Source organism: Schistocerca gregaria, chromosome 8 (assembly GCF_023897955.1).
Source record: "Schistocerca gregaria isolate iqSchGreg1 chromosome 8, iqSchGreg1.2, whole genome shotgun sequence".
In the NCBI taxonomy this organism is placed as follows: domain Eukaryota; kingdom Metazoa; phylum Arthropoda; class Insecta; order Orthoptera; family Acrididae; genus Schistocerca; species Schistocerca gregaria.
Window position 1 is genome coordinate 113,851,481 of NC_064927.1, and position 18,002 is coordinate 113,869,482.

The following is an 18,002-nucleotide window of genomic DNA, read 5'->3' on the forward strand; positions in this document are numbered from 1 at the left end:
AGTCTTCAGGTCCAGATTGTATACCGATTAGGTTCCTTTCAGATTACGCTGATACTATAGCTCCCTACTTAGCACTCATATACAACCGCTCGCTCACCGATAGATCTGTACCTACAGATTGGAAAATTGCGCAGGTCGCACCAGTGTTCAAGAAGGGTAGTAGGAGTAATCCATTTAACTACAGACCTATATCATTGACGTCGGTTTGCAGTAGGGTTTTGGAGCATATACTGTATTCAAACATTATGAATCACCTCGAAGAGAACGATCTATTGACACGTAATCAGCATGGCTTCAGAAAACATCGCTCTTGTGCAACGCAGCTAGCTCTTTATTCGCACGAAGTAATGGCCGCTATCGACAGGGGATCTCAAGTTGATTCCGTATTTCTAGATTTCCGGAAAGCTTTTGACACCGTTCCTCACAAGCGACTTCTAATCAAGCTGCGGAGCTATGGGGTATCATCTCAGTTGTGCGACTGGATTCGTGATTTCCTGTCAGAAAGGTCGCAGTTCGTAGTAATAGACGGCAAATCATCGAGTAAAACTGAAGTGATATCAGGTGTTCCCCAGGGAAGCGTCCTGGGACCTCTACTGTTCCTGATCTATATAAATGACCTGGGTGACAATCTGAGCAGTTCTCTTAGGTTGTTCGCAGATGATGCTGTAATTTACCGTCTAGTAAGGTCATCCGAAGACCAGTATCAGCTGCAAAGCGATTTAGAAAAGATTGCTGTATGCTGTGTCAGGTGGCAGTTGACGCTAAATAACGAAAAGTGTGAGATGATCCACATGAGTTCCAAAAGAACTCCGTTGGAATTCGATTACTCGATAAATAGTACAATTCTCAAGGCTGTCAATTCAACTAAGTACCTGGGTGTTAAAATTACGAACAACTTCAGTTGGAAGGACCACATAGATAATATTGTCGGGAAGGCGAGCCAAAGGTTGCGTTTCATTGGCAGGACACTTAGAAGATGCAACAAGTCCACTAAAGAGACAGCTTACACTACACTCGTTCGTCCTCTGTTAGAATATTGCTGCGCAGTGTGGGATCCTTACCAGGTGGGATTGACGGAGGACATCGAGAGGGTGCAAAGAAGGGCAGCTCGTTTTGTATTATCGCGTTATAGAGGAGAGAGTGTGGCAGATATGATACACGAGTTGGGATGGAAGTCATTACAGCATAGACGTTTTTCGTCGCGGCGAGAGCTTTTTACGAAATTTCAGTCACCAACTTTCTCTTCCGAATGCGAAAATATTTTGTTGAGCCCAACCTACATAGGTAGGAATGATCATCAAAATAAAATAAGAGAAATCAGAGCTCGAACAGAAAGGTTTAGGTGTTCGTTTTTCCCGCTCGCTGTTCGGGAGTGGAATAGTAGAGAGATAGTATGATTGTGGTTCGATGAACCCTCTGCCAAGCACTTAAATGTGAATTGCAGAGTAGTCATGTAGATGTAGATGAAGACTGTCATGTGTTCAAACTTTGTTTTGTTTTCATTTTCCAGGCAATGCTCAGCTATGCCCAACATGTAAAGCTTCCTTTCTTTAATACGTCATTTGTGCTTGATACAATGCTCAGCAATTGTGCAAATTGCCTAACCGACATTCATGTTCAGAAAAGAAACCAGAACACCTTGAACAACTAGAGATTGGACATTCATATTTATAGGACATGTAACTTCTGCAGAAATGATTAGCATTTGAACCATGTTGGCCCACAGGTTTAAGGTCAACATTGCTATCATTGCATAACATCACCTACCAGCAAAATGTGCCTGTGGCTCTCATTTTCGCTATAAACGGAAGGTAATGGATCATTGTGACTTGAGTAGATATGTAGGATGCCTTCCAGACATCCACATGAACCATACCATCAAATCAGTGAGTTTGAAAGAGAGCACATTATTGGCATGGGTGTTTGTGATGCACCCATCCAGGAAACTGCTGCTCGTGTGGGGTGAAGTGTTTTGGAAACACAACAGGTGTGTGCAGAATGGTTCACAGATAGCCATAGAACATGACACTATGGGTCAGGCTGCACCATCCAGACCACCCCCCAGAAAGATCAACACCAACTCTGAATGGCATTGCAGGACAGATCTGGGTCCTCCTTGGCTCTGGAGTAACAGTGTAACACATCATACAGCCCATTGCTGTCTGTCTGTTACTGCTTGGGTTACATGCATCTCATCCACTTCTCCACCTACCTTTGATGAATGTGCAGAAACATGCTGACAGCATTGTTGTGTGGATTGATGTCACTAAGGACAGGAATGACATCAGATAGTGTTTTTGGATATTGTAGCATTTTGATTCGAAGCAGACAGGGGCAGCAGCATCACAATGACTGCGTTCACTTAAGACATACAGCACCAACTCAAGACATTATGGTGTGGAATGCTATTGGGTACAGCCAAAAATCACAGTTGGTGCATGTTCAGGGCACTGTGATGTATGTGAATGACATCCTGTGTCCCTTATCGATATCCTTTCTACACAACCCAGACGCCATCTTTCAGCAAAACAACGCATGATCACATGTTGCGGCACAAACACATACATACTTGGTGTCACAGGATATCGGACTTTTGCACTGGCCCGCCAGATTGCCAATCAAACATATGTGGAACATGGTGAAACACTGTGTGTGAATGCAGTGTGGATGCCTCCATCACAGGATGCCATTCACACCTTATACACATCAATGCCATCATGCATGGAACAGGTTATCCGGGCCCATTGCGGACCCTGTCCCTACTAGGCAATACGGCACATGCTGAAACAAGGTGAATGAAATCCTAATCATTTCTGCAGAACACACTAATGTACATGTCCTGAGAATATGGACGTTCTTCCTCTAGGCATTCAAGGTGTTCTGCTTTTTTCTGAATATTAGTGTTTATAGATGCTGTTGTATTCATAGGAGATATCATACACACCGGGTACATGAAGAGCTGTGTTGTCTTTAACATATCTTGTATCTTGTGGGTGGGCCAGAACACTGGTCTTAGTCCATGTCTCTGCAGCACATATTCTAACTTGTTGCTTGTTGCCACACAGTATGGCAGGAAAGCAACCAGTTTGTCCTCTTCTGTTGATTCACAAGGCATTCTTCTTTGTTGGCACCTGAAACCATTTGTAACGTCTCTCTTGCTATAACCATTCTCTCTGAACACATCTCAAGTGCTGCAATTTAAACTGTAGATGGCCTTCATCAGAAATAACTTTTGTTCTGTGTACTAACATGTTAAGGACTGCTTTCGTGTGTACATGGTGATGAGAACCATCGTCTTCAGACTACCAGCTGCAGGTCCTACATGTATTAGAAGATGACACATACAGTAATTTAGTCCTTATCTGACACAGGGCATTGCCAGAAAGAGAGGGTAGTTTTTAAAAAACTCTGGTTAGCCAGATGAAAAGGTGAAGAAATTAATACCTCATGCTGCCAGACCTCCCAGGCTTTATGATTGTCAAGGATACATAAATAAAATGTCCCTCTTAGACCCATTGTTAGTGCAGTCAGTTTTCCCACCTACAGAATGGGTAAAGACCTTGAAGGATTACTGGCGCAAAAAATTGTGAATTTGTGAACAGCATGTTGTAAACTCGCAGAAATTAGTTGAAAGGCTCAAGAAAATGAAAATAGGTCACAACTGTGGAATGGTTAGTCTGGACATTGTCACTTTTTATGAGGGTGCTAGTACAAGACATGCTGGATCCTTTTGCCCGACAATTTTCACCTGCAACTGACAAGTTGTTCTGTCATGTTCTAATGACAATGTACAGTACTACTTGAATCATGATGAGTATTATGAAATAATGGATGGCACAACAATGGGGTCAGCACTATCTCCAGCACTTACAAATATCTTTATGGAGCACTTTGAGGAGCAGGCTGTGGCATTGTATCCATCTTGTATCGACAACACCTTTCTGATGTTGCTTCACAGTGAAAGTGCACTGCAGCAGTTCATTGATCACATGAATTGGTGTCCATCATAACATTAAATTGACCATTGTGATGGAGAAGGATTGCAAGCTACTGTTCTTGGATATTTTAGATGATTGGATGGCAGGAGGCCAGCTTGGTCATACAGTGTTCAGCTGATTGATACTTGAATGCTCATTTTCACCACCCTGTACATAAGAAGTCCAGAACACAATAGTATGCAGAGCAATGATTATTTCTGACAAAGACCACTTACAGTTTGAATTGCTGCATTTGATACATGTGTTCAGAGAGAATGGTTATAGAAAGATACATTGCAAACACTTCCAGGTGGCACCAAAGAAGAATGCATTGTGAATTGACAGAAGAGGGCAAGCTGGCTGTTTTCCTGCCACACTGTGGAGCAATGAGCTGCAAATTAGGACTGTGTTGTAGAGACATGGACTCAGATCAGTGTTCTGGCCTGCCTGCAAATGCAGTAGCTTCTACATAGTTCTAACAATCTGCACAATTGCAGAATATTGTACTAAGCACAAGTGACATATTGAACAAAAGGAGCTTGACAAGTTGGCCATAGCTGAGCATTTCCTGGAAAAGGGATGCAAAATACAGTGTGAATTAACAGAGACAAGGGATACACAATTAGTAAGGCTTGGGGCCACGTTTTGGATATGGAAAGGAAGCAAAGGCAGATGCTTGACTCTTGTAGGGAGGTGAGAGTGGCAGTTTCAAACATGGCACCGGCCTCTCGTGTCGTTTGATGTCACTTGGTTCTGGAGCGAGCCATAGCTGCTTTCAGCAGCGCTACTCATCTTCCTTGGAGGTGTCATTTTGACCCTCTCTGATTGATGTCAAAGGCTACAATCTTCTAATAATTTCCGGGTATGCAGCCGGATCCCGTCGACATTCTGCCACGATATTTCGGCCCAGAGACGTCCGGCCATCATCAGGTGAGTACACAACTACTGAAGAGCCCAGGTGCAGTCGCGGTATTTATACCGATTCTCGCACACGTGTTGACATGCGCGGCATAGCCGAGTTGTACGTGCTGCCCTCGGTGGTGAAAGTAAAAGATCATCTAGTCATTGAGTATCGAATGACGCTGTCTATTCCGCTGTGAATGTATAATTTTAATAACAGGATTCCAAGTTTTATCCAGTTGAAAGCCGTTGTCACGATTTATAAGATTATCGGCAAGACGTATTTCCACTGATTCCTTGATTACGGAATCCCAAAATCCGGAAACCGGAGCTAAAATTTTTGTTCCATTGTATTCCATTGAATGTCCCAATGAAATACAGTGCTCTGCTACTGCCGATTTTGACGGTTGCCACAAACGGGTGTATCTTTCATGTTCTGTACATCGTTCATGGACAGTTCTTGTCGTCTGGCCAATATATGCAGAGCCACATTCACAGGGAATTTTGTAGACGCCTGCTTTCTTCAGTTGTAAATCGTCTTTAACGGATCCAACCAGGGCCCGGTTCTTTGCTGGTGGACGGAAGATAACCTTGATTTTATTCTTCTTCAGTAATCGGCCTATTTTCGACGACACATTCCCGGCTTATGGAAGAAACGCAGTTGATTTAAAGTCGTCATCAGCGTCCTCAGTGCGCTGCTTCTTGTTATGACAGTTGCGCATGGCCTTTCTTATTTGGCGTGAAGTGTAGCCATTCTCTTTAAAAACCTTCTCCAAGTGTTCTAATTCTGCGTGGAGGTTTTCATCGTCCGATATTACATGCGCTCGATGTATTAAGGTACTGAGAACACCGGCTGTTTGTGCTGGGTGGTGGCAGCTTGACGCCTAGAGATACAGATCTGTGTGAGTCAGTTTCCTGTACACAGAATGTCCTAATGACCCATCATTTTTACGGCATACTAGCACGTCTAGAAATGGTAAAGTGCCATCTTTTTCAATCTCCATCGTGAATTTGATGTTCTCATGTAAAGAATTTAAATGATGAAGGAATTTCTCCAGTTCCTGTCTGCCATGAGGCCATACAACAAAAGTATCATCTACGTACCGCCAGAAGACCGTAGGCTTTAAGACAGCAGACTCAATTGCTTTCTCCTCAAAGTCCTCCATAAAGAGATTAGTTACCACAGGGGACAAAGGGCTCCCCATGGCGACGCCGTCTGTTTGTTCAAAGAATTCGTCATTGAATAGAAAGTACGTTGAGGAGAGTATATGTTCAAACAAGGCCGTCATTTCTGCACTGAATAAGTTACCAATAAGATGTAACGATTCCATTAAAGGCACTTTGGTAAAGACATCTGATGATGGCCGGACGTCTCTGGGCCGAAATATCGTGGCAGAATGTCAACGGGATCCGGCTGCATACCCGGAAATTATTAGAAGAACAAATACGCCGGGAAAATTTCAGGAGGCTACAATCTTGCTTATATGAGCAGGAAACCATATCACACTCAGTGGACAGTAGTTTTGCTCCTGTCGACGACGGTGGGGACAGCCATCAAAAGCTCATGAATTTTATTCGAACTGAGACAGCTTGAAAACTGAGAAGGTTTTTTTCTGAAATCATTGCTCTTTAATTTCTGAACTAAGTTATAATCCTATGTAGACTATTTCTTGTATTTTTCAGTATGCTGAGTTTTTTAAAAAGCAATGTACACGCTAGTTAGTGGGGACTAATTTTGGTTTATCAACTAAGACAATGTACCTCATATTCTGAAACAAACTCCAGTCCAGGCCCAGGCCATATTAGAGTTCTAGGACAAAATGGAGTCAACCATATAGCATGTGGTTTCATGAGAAGGTGCTCGTGATAGTAAGAGCCATCTGAGTAGTGGTGCCACATCATTGACAATAATATTGTACCAGTTACTTGATTTCCTTAGTGATGTCAGTGGTGCAACTTGCCTGTACAATGACCTGTCTTCAAACAAGATGTTGACCATTATTTTGTAGTTAATATGTATTGAGTCGCACAGCACATCTATAGTTCGAAATCACTAATTATCTGGTTAGTTATTAGTCTCTATACCTTCCCTGGAGTATGTAGCTGGTCCCAAGTTATTGTCCTTGTTCCAAGAAATATTAAATGGTCAGAGGACTTGTATGTAGGTAACTTCTAATGGTTATTCAAGTAAATGCACTTTCTGGAATTTAAAATAGATCTTTTCTTTAATATTTCCACACTCAGTTCTAATAACACACAATACTTCTGTCTTCAGTGGGGTTATAAAAAAATATCAAGTTCCTTTGCAACAACTCTCCTGCTAAGAGTGTCAGTTCCCCCACACATTCCTGCCAAGACACTGTACATCTCTCTTGATGAAAAAGAAGAGCAATCTCAAATAGATGTCAAAGAGTTTATAACACTGTTGACAATAATTGCTGATACAACTTCAAAACAGTTAATATTGTAGATTTTCATGAATTCAGTTGAAACATTTCAGCATTAATTCAGATGTTGAGGTTATATACACTTAAGTATGGAATTACTAATTTTTATGAATGTGTATCTATTGAAATTATTCGTATCAAACTGAAAAGATATATACCCACTGGTGCTCATATGTTTCTTGTTATATTAGCATTATTTCTGGTACTTAACAAGACTCACTTGTACCATTGTTTTGCATGTATGGAAACTGCCAAACTTTCATAACATGTATGTGAAAGTTAGGAAATGGCAGACATTTTATAAATATTGTGTTTCTTTACTATTCTCAGTTAGCTTTTTAATTGTATCACTCAAGTATGCATTTTAAGTGTTTTTCATCTCATAATTGGTGCCAATGTACTGCTTTCAGGTTTTTTTGCATTTGGAAAGAGATGAAGAAACAGATTGCACAATGGACAATCTATCTAAGAAAATGGTTAGGAATCGTGCATTAAGCAGGTCTTTGTCACTGCAATCAAAAAGCACCTCCTATCAGAGTTTGCAAAATGAGGGTGGTATCCTTACAACAGGCATCACGGACTTCCCTGGAAAAAGTAAGTACATAACATTTCCAATTTGTCAAGAGGTGGGTAGATTTCTTACTGCTGCAGATTAGAGTGTCTGTTTTTACCAGGCTTCTTTGCTTTGAATGAATGATCATTCCTGACATATTCCTGAATGTTGACCACTCCTCTTGGGACACCATGTATTTTACCAAGGATTTCCCATTATCATCCTGTGAATGAAATCTGATCTTTACAATATATCTATTCATCGCTGTTTGTCAATTAACTGGTAAATAACTTGTTCATAATTTCCATACTTGTACTTTAGTTATCTTGGTGTTAGCTTGCATATGTCAACATTTAGAATGTAGTGGTTTTCATCTAGATAAATGGAAATCCTTTGTAGACTATTCTTATCTCATTATCCTTGAAATAGTCCCATTGTAGAACTTCACTGGGAAATACCTAACTGTCCTTGCACCAATGACTGGTGTCCAGTGATTCTAGTCCCATCAGATAACTAAAGATATCTGTTGTAACATTACTGGCACTATTCTGATCCTATTTATTATATGGATAATCTAAAACATCATTATCTAGTATTACTATAGGGCACTTATATCGATCTGTAATAACTGACCATCGATGGAACTTACGCTAAAGTGCCAAAGAAACTGGTACAAGCATCTATATTCAAATACAGAGATATGTAAACAGGCAGAATATGGCACTGCAGTTGGCAACACATATAAGACAGCAAGTGTCAGGTGCAGTTGTTGATTGGTTACTGCTGTTACAATGGCAGATTATCACGATTTAAGTGAGTTTGAATGTTGTGTTACTGTCAGCGCTTGAGCGATGGGACACAGCATCTCTGAGATGGTGATGAAGTGGGGATTTTCCTGTTTGACTATTTCATAAGTGTAGTGTGAATAGCAAGAATCTGATTAAACATCAAATCTTCGACATCGCTGTGTCTGGAAAAATACACTGCAAGAATGGGGCCAATGACGACTGAAGGGAATCATTCAACATGACACAAGTGCAACACTTGTGCAAATGCTACAGATTTCAATTCTGGGCTGTTAACAAGTGTCAGCATGTGAACCATTCAATGAAACATTATCGATATGCACTTTTGGAGCTGAAGGCCCATTTGTGTATCCTTGATGACTGCACAACACAAAACTTTATGCCTCACCTTAACGCGTCAACACTGGCAATGGACTGTTGATGGGTGGACCCATGTTGCCTGGTTGAACGAGTCTCATTTCAAATTGTATTGAGTGGATGGACATGTATGGGTATGGAGACAACCCCATTAATCCATGGACCCTGCATGTCAGCAGGGGACTGTTCATTGTGGCAGAGGCTCTGTAATGGTGTGGGACATGTGCAGTTGGAGTGTTATGGGACCAATGATATGTCTAGATATGACTCTGGCATGTGACATGTATGTAAGCTTTCTGTCTGATCACGTGCATCCATTCACGTCCATTTTGCATACCAACATACTTGAGCAATTCCAGCAGGACAACACAACATCCCACATGTTCAGAATTGCTACAGTGGCTCCAGGAACACTCTCCTGAGATTACTCATTTCTGCTGGCCACCAAACTCTCCAGACGTGAACATTATTGAGCATACCTGGGATGCCTCACAACATGCTGTTTGGAAGAGATCTATACCCCCTCATGGTCTTACAGATTTATGGACAGCCCTGCAGGATTCATGTTATTAATTCCCTCCAACACTACTTCAGACATTAGTAGAGTCCATGCCATGTTGTGTTACAGCATCTCTGCGTGCTCATGGGGGCTCTACATGATTTTAGGCAGGTGTACCAGTTTCTTTTACTCTTAAGTGTATTTACTTACTCTCCAATTACTAACATATGCAACAATGAGGCTGTCTATACTATTTCACATAACTCTTGACACTTTCTGCTGAACAGCTGCATTGTTGCACTGTTTCTTGTCACCTAATGTGGAGCACGTGTCATGATTCAATATCCTTTTGTGACATTCAGACTGTGTATGAAATTGTCTTTGTTTGAATAAGTGGGTATTTATCATACTTAGCACAGAACACATTTTTGAAAAAACACCTTGTGTCTAGTGCTAAAGGCAGTTGAGTAGTGGCAAACAATTGCAAGATACAGAGAATGGGCATAATTAAGTCACCAAAATGACATGCAGTATTCTTAGCCTGGCAGTACTGGTAAGCATATTTCAGACCCGTCTGTAGAAAGCTGAACAATTCAGTAAATACTTTTGCTACTTGTGGAGGCCCCAATTGGGCACATTACATCGTACATCAGATATGCCTTGAGACAACCACACCACTGTCCTATGACTGATATAATTGTAACTTTGAACTGTAGATTCTCATGGTGATCTGTTTCACAGTATGATTGCCAGTTATTATTACTAAACTGTATTTATTATGGATTTATTATTTATGTTGTTAGGAGACTGAGGCTACTGCATATGTTGCAGACAGTACTTTATTCTCTTAACATATGTTCCCAGACAGTGCTGCCTGCCACTATGCTGGAAGGAGTAAATCGCACTGTGCTCGGCATTTAAATGACTCAGTGTGTAATAAAAATTTATCAGAAAGAAATATGTCATTTTGGATAGAAATGTCATGACATACACAATGGTTGATTCACAATGGTATGAATCACACTTTTGTTATGGGCCAGCAAGAGCATCCTGTAGATTCCCTCTACTGTCAACAGTACTATAATTTGATGGAACAAACTTGGGGGGCATGCATGTTGACTGTAGTATAGTGAATGAGTGTCAAGCCAATATTACTGTCTATTAAGAATGTGGAATGAATTCATCGATGAAGTTCGTCAAATGAAGTTGACCATTAGTCTTGTCATCTTAAGTTTGAAAACAGTTTCATACTTGCTAAATTCAAGCACAAATGATTTACAAGAGGAGAACATCAAACTCAGTTTACAAATGAAGGGTTCTGCTCATTGTGTTGCCAGGTCATTAATACGGGTCAAAAACATAAATGATCTTATTATTTTTCCATATGGCATATAAGATTCTACTCCCTCCTGAACGATGCAGATTTGATAGAATAACATTATTTCCTCTTCCTGCCAAGAAATATTTGATTTAAGACTGCCTCTATTTTTCTTTTTGTGGCATGTCTAAAATTACTTGTGTTTCTCAAGTAAAAGAGTAATTACCACGTTTCCTCTTGTTGTAGGTGCACATATTGTGGCACTTATGTGGGTGGACAGTACTCATTTTCATTATTCATCAAATATATATGATGATTTGAAATTGCTAACACAAAAATGGCAGAAATAAACAGAACTGATTACATTTGAATCAAGTGCAAAAGAATGACGATCAGGATTTGAGACTGTATCGACTACGAGGTCACATGAAGTGGAACACAAACTTGGATTGGACAGGGTGTGGGAAGGAAATTGGCCATGTCCTTCAAAAGTGAATCATCCTGGTATTTGCCTTGAGCACTTTAGGGAAACCACGAAAAACCTAAATCTGGGTGATGAGACATGTTTTGTGCTCCCAAATAAGAGTCTTGTATTTTTAATACTGTGCTACTTTGGACAATTACTCAGTGTGAAATCCAATAGAGATTTCTTTTTATTAACAGTTGCTTCATTTTTACAAAAAGTTCAGGTAATTTTCCACACTAGACATTCTTGTTTTTATCAAATTTATTTCTACATTCAAGTGTTGCTATATGGCAATGGTATTATAAGATATCCTTTTCATAGTGGGTGTTTTGTGTGACAGAAAGGTCTAAAGTCAAAGCTATTTTATTTAACTGAAAGATATTTGAAAAGACTAAGCACTAAGCCACAAATTTTCTAAAATATCCCTTGACCTGAAATACCTTATTGTTATTGCTTTTGTTACATTTGCCATTGTTATTATTACCCATTCATTCATAGCATAGTAAAGTACTGAACTGACTGGTTCAGTATATTGTTTAGAGATAAGCATCGTTTTAATTTTAGATTTAATTTCCTTCACTCTCTCATAGGTTGTCAGATCAAAGGGAAACCGCTTAACAGATATTTCACATGACTCCCAGTGCTGGTGAAAAACATTGTTTCAGTTTCAGTTGCAAATATTGTGTTATAAAAATGTAATATGATGTTGTTGTTGTTGTCTTCAGTCCAGAGACTGGTTTTATGCAGCCCTCCATGCTACTCTATCCTGTGCAAGCTGCTTCATCTCCCAGTACCTACTGCAACGTACATCCTTTTGAATCTGTTTAGTGTATTCATCCCTTGGTCTCCTTATATGATTTTTACCCTCCATGCTGCCCTCCAATACTAAACTGGTGATTCCTTGATGCCTCAGAACATATCCTACCAACTGATCCCTCCTTCTAGTCAAGTTGTGCCACAAATTGCTCTTCTCCCCAATTCTGTTCAGTACCTCCTCATTAGTTATGTGATCTACTCATCTAATCTTCAGCAATCTTCTGTAACACCACATTTTGAAAACTTCTCTTCTCTTCTTGTCTAAGTTATTTATTGGGCATGTTTCACTTCCATACATGGCTACACATCATACAAGTGGAAACCTGATAATTAAGGAAGGCAGGATTGGGTTACGATTGTGGACAGAGCCCAATCAATTACTATTAGTTTGCTTAGCGAATTCACTCATTTATTTTACTAAATAATTTTGAAAACAAGCTAATGAGGCCACAATCAGACTTTTAAGGCATGTAACACAATCACAGCTGAAGGCCTTTAATGCAAAAAATAGAAATTATTTAAAAGCTAACAAATACATAGAATACAGACAGCCAGTAATTTTTTAGAACAACCCAATGTGGTCACAATCAGAATTTTAAAGCAAGTATCCACAATCACAGCTGAAGGCCTTTAACACCCGAAACGGCAATTATTAAAAAAAATTTAGCAGACATACATAAAATACAGACAGAAAATAATTTTGGAAAACAAACCAATGTGGTCGCAATCAGAATTTTAATGTGAGTAATCACAATCATGGCTGAAAGCCTTTAAAGCCAATATGGCAATTGTAAAAGTTTTAACAAGTATATTGTCAAACGGTAAATGGCATAGCAAAAGTTAATTTAAAAAAGACAAACAACAAATCAGACAAATGATGGTAAACTTAATAATACAAAAAAACACAAGGGCCAGTGACAGACGGTGCTCCAGGAGTCAACCTCTGAGTAGATCACACCAAAAACACTTTCGTGAGCAAAGAGAAAGGCAGCCAAGAGTTGCACTCAGATCACAAGATGGTAACTCGGACTAGTGGCAGTCTAATGAGTGACTAATGATAATCTTGGTAAGGCTACCTGACATTCAACAAAACAAATGCAAGATGTAAAATCACACCAAAGCCGGGACCGGCGGTCTGGGTTCCGCACGCAGAATACTGTGCTTAGAGCGCCCAAACCAGAAGGAATGACTACCACTGAGATAGAAGAAGGCCACCCAGCCTACGATCAAGAAGCTGTCAAACTTACACACCTCACCAGATAGTGTCGGCAAGCTGAGGAAATGTACACTGGCATTACATACACTAATGCCCAGGGCAGGTAACTGAGGTGTTAGCAGCCACAAGACATAAAAATACTACTGGTTGAACTTAACCATGTAAGAAGCTGAAAATAGTAAATAGCAATTAGAACCTCAGGAAGGCTAATCAGATCAGCCTTCCCCAGGTACTCCACTCACTGCTTTTCACCTCGGCGACACCACGATCAGAAACACAAACCCAAGTCCCTGTAGAATCGTGAGATTTAATAATGGTGGAGGTTTCTCTACACAAATTGCAATGCACTCACATGCCGGATACAGCTTCGACGAGGTTGTGCACCCTCGCGACCACTGCCCTTCGATCCGGCTGTCCATACACGCCGCCAGCAGTGTCGACATGTTATTGCTCTGTGTGGACCTCGCTGCTCCTTGTCCCCAAACAAACTCTCCACTCCACCTCACGGAAGAAGCCCTAGGTCGCCCCAAAGAGAGGGCAGCAGAACTACATATCGATAAGTGCTGCTGCCTCCACTTGTGGACAGGCAACACTTAAGACACCGAGTGGTGCCAGTGAATGCGAGAAGTAGACAAGGAATGCAACCATACCAACTAAATAAGACTATCGTTTGATTTTTTTTTAAAAAAAAAAAAAACTGAGGCCAGGAAGTTCTTCCACTATCTATCTCTCTAAATAAGGCAGCTCTTCTTAGTATGTAGATGAGACTCTTTGTAAAGAAAGTCTAATGCAAATAATGAAACAGTTTTTTAACTGTGGCATTATATAATGTGTTCTTAAATCTCTCAGATTTATCTTGCTTCATACTTTAGCATTGTGTGGTGTAAATTTCATGTTTAAATTGTATTTCTGTTCCAGTGTGTACAGAGACCCAGATGGATGGAAATATCAATCAAGAAACTCACTTAATCCCTGGCCTTGGATTTGAACCTATTGAAACAAAACCAAACACACTGCAAATCCTCATTGCCCTACTGAAGCTTAGAATCCTCCGTATGGTGAGGGACATACAGAAGTTATATTTCATGATAATTCTTCCCTTAGGATTTGCAGCACTGGGATTGTATCTCAACAGCATTCAGACCATTGAAGCTAAGATGAAGTTACTCGATCTCGGTGGAGGTAATGTGAAATTTCCATGTTAAATTAATTTCTTAAATATGAGTTTCATTTCATCTGCCCAATATTACATTTATTGTATACAGAAAGTGTAAAATTAATGTGTACCCCTAATGTTATTGCGTGTTCCATTATTACTAGATAAAAAATTGTTCTGATTGAAAGACTAGCATTGTCATCAAGAGTAAAACAACTGACAGTAGTTTTACTCCTGACGAGAATGGCAGAGCTAGTCATTGAAAGCTCGAGAATTTTATTGGAATTGATGTTGTTTGAAAACTGAGAAGATTTTATCCACTCATGCCACCGTGAAAGACTCAAAGGACACATGGGTAAAAGTGTTCTAATCCAAGAACAATGTATTGCTTGAAAGGTACACACATGTGGAAGACAAGGACAACAAAATTAGCAATATGCAAGTGGCTGGTGGGAGCATTGGCTTATGGCCTAGCTATTCATTAGTTCCAACTGAGGCGCAGCCAGCAGGCTGCACTTGCTACTGCTGTTGTACCTGCAGGTCAGTTGGCCTCTAGTGGCTGAATCAAGCACAAACTTCATGTGTGAACTATGAAGTCACGCACACGCAAAACTGGTAGTTGCAGCACTCCTCTTTCCTTGCAAAGAATTGAGCTCTGTGTTCACATCCATTTCTTTTGTGGTCGATGTGGGACGTTAATTCATGCAACGCACTGCTAGCAGTGCATACAGTCGGAAGTGGTGCGGCACGTGCTCCCATTTGTGAGAGGCCGTATGGTAGAACAAGTGATGCTGGTGCACTGTCCATCTCCATATCCGAGTCGAAACCCAGGACATTGAAGGTAAAGGCAGAAGATCAGGAGACCACAGCTGTGATGAATGCAGTAGTGGCAGAGGTGTTGTCTGTGACAGCATGTGAGCTGGGGGACCACCGTGGCCCCCTACAGAGGAAGGGGCCACCCACAGCAGAAGAGACAGCTGTGAAAACGTAAACAATGACAGTGGGGAAGGTGAGGACACTGGCCACAATACAGAAGGCAGCTGGGCAGACAGAGGATGTGGGGGCCAGAAGAGGTCCACCTGATGTGCTGCCACATATGCGAGGTCATAACTGCTTGACATGTCACGGCGCCCTCCCGTCTGCTGTGTGGACAATGCAGAGACGTCAGCCACAGGTAATCTCAATTACTGCCAGCACGCATTTCAGCTGGTGGCCAAACCCGAGAGCCCAAACAGCTGTGCCAGGCTGGAAGTGTTGCAGTGCCAGTGCTGGTAGATGGCCTGATGTTGGCCAAAGCAGATGCAAAAAAATTCAGGACTGACGAGCATGCAACAATTCTGCTGGACTTTTTATTGCCAACAGGGATGAACTTAAAAGAACTAAAAAACCAATCAAGAGCTACTTCCAGTGAATATCCAAAATGAATTTTTTCCATCTGAGTCTTAAATGTTTGTACTAGTCATTCTTCTTTCCTATTCAGATGAGGGTGGAAAGGAATAACCGTGACATGGCCGAACACCAGTTTTTTTTACAAAAATCTTCGAATTCCTGAAATACGAATTGAGGACCGTCATTGATAACTAACACATCCAGAAGACCTTCCATTGCAAAAATTTTTGACAATGTGGAAATTGTCACCGCCTCAGATGTAGACAGGCAACACACGACATACGAAAACTTTGACTGAACATCCTTTAAAACAAGCCATTAGAAATTAATAAGAGGTCCAACAAAATCTACGTGAATCCATTCCCAAGGCTGCCATGGATCGGCCCACGGTGACAAAGAAGCATGGGGAGCTGCCTAATAGGTGGCACATTGTGGCAGGCTAAAAACATATCTGCACGCTAATGCTTTTGTGCGTGATACAGCCCAGTGTTCCACATGTAATAGATGCATTACCTCACACTGAAGCGCAGACAGGACTACACCTGAGGAGAGGCATCTTCTGTAGCTAACAGCAGCACTCCATCACAAACATAAAGATGATTTCTGTAATGCAAAATTATTTCTCAAAGGATCAGAAGACTGGTCTGGAGGTGTCCACAAAAGAAATAACTTTACTTAAAATGGGATCTGTGGCTACTGCAGCTGCAATTTTAGTGCTAGTAATAGTAATACCATTAACATTTTGAACTTCCACTTTATCAAACTCTGGAACCAGACCAGTCAGCAAACATAAGGTGTCAGCATTTGTTCCAGAGATCAAAAATGTATCCCATACCATATTTACTCGAATCTAAGTCATACTTCTTTTTCCAGTTTTTGCAATCCAAAAAACTGCCTGCAGCTTAGAATAGAGTGCAAAGTAAGCAGAAGTTCTGAAAAATGTTGGTAGGTGCCGCCACAACTAACTTCTGCAATAGAATATATGTAGCACTATGCAGACATGCTTTGCAGGCACAAAGATAAATACTGGCGCCAAAACCTCTGCATCAGTAAATAAATTTTAAAAAAATAAAAGAAGTGGAAGACGAGCTTTTTTTCTCCGCCCCGAGTTTTGACCACTGCATGTTCATACATTATCCAACGAAGTAAATACAAATTCTGTATTTTTCATCTTCGAATGTAGCAGCATTTCGCTGTACTACAAAAATCCGACTGGCAAGACTGTTTGGGATGTTTGTCAATATGGTCAACTGAATTTTTTCCTACCTGTGATAAGAGATAGCTGCTAATAGGAACTTTTATGAATTGTGAATCACATGCAGTATTCTCTTCACCATAAGAATAATATGAATATAAACATTTTCGTGTTTGATGCTATCTCATATAAATCCTGTCTGCCTAATAAACAATGAAACTAGAGTGAGACAGCAGCAAACACGGAAGAATATACATATCATGTCATGTTTATATTTGTATTATTCTTATGCCTAATAGTGATACAGTCAGAAATAAAGCACAGTAATTAACTAGATTTTTAAATCTAAGATGACTAATTTCAAAGCAGAATGTAATGTACTGAAGAGGCGTCTGCAAAGATTTTCAAATGGAGAAAAATTTTCGCTAAACTATCGTTCAGAACAATTTTTTTTTTTAAGCAGTGGCAGTGCGCACAAAAGCAAGTCATGCTGCGAGCGTAAACACTCATTATCAGAATGCGACAAACAATGCATGACACATTACAGTAATGCATTTTCAGCTTAGAGTGACGTAAACACCTATGAAAAAGAGAGTGGCACTTATCAGATCAAAGAAAATCAGCAATCAATTCAAATCAGACAAAGCACATGAAAAAGGAAGGATACCTGTATAAATACGGACAGAGCACCTGACGCATAGCAATGGTTACCTGGTAAAGCTTAACTGCTAAGCTTACGACAACTGTAGCTGTATCGTCATTCATTCGACCTAAATTGTCTCTCATATTATAATGGACCACCTTTGTTTCAATTTGGAGGTGCGGCCTAAAACTTTTCTCTCCCCCTGAATTTCGAGTCTCAAATTTCAGGTGCCGCTTAGATTCGGTAAATTTTTTTTTCCTTGAT

General features: G+C 40.5%; 1 protein-coding gene across 2 annotated transcripts in view; it reads left to right on the plus strand.

Annotated features, from left to right (window-relative positions):
• LOC126284038 (cholesterol transporter ABCA5-like) overlaps nt 1–18,002 on the plus strand; it is a 333,206-nt gene that overhangs the window by 180,642 nt on the left and 134,562 nt on the right. For both annotated transcript variants that reach the window (XM_049982602.1, XM_049982603.1), the window contains exons 19-20: nt 7,735–7,918; nt 14,274–14,537. In XM_049982602.1, the coding sequence (XP_049838559.1) occupies nt 7,735–7,918; nt 14,274–14,537 (448 nt within the window). The remainder of the gene's footprint in view (nt 1–7,734; nt 7,919–14,273; nt 14,538–18,002) is intronic.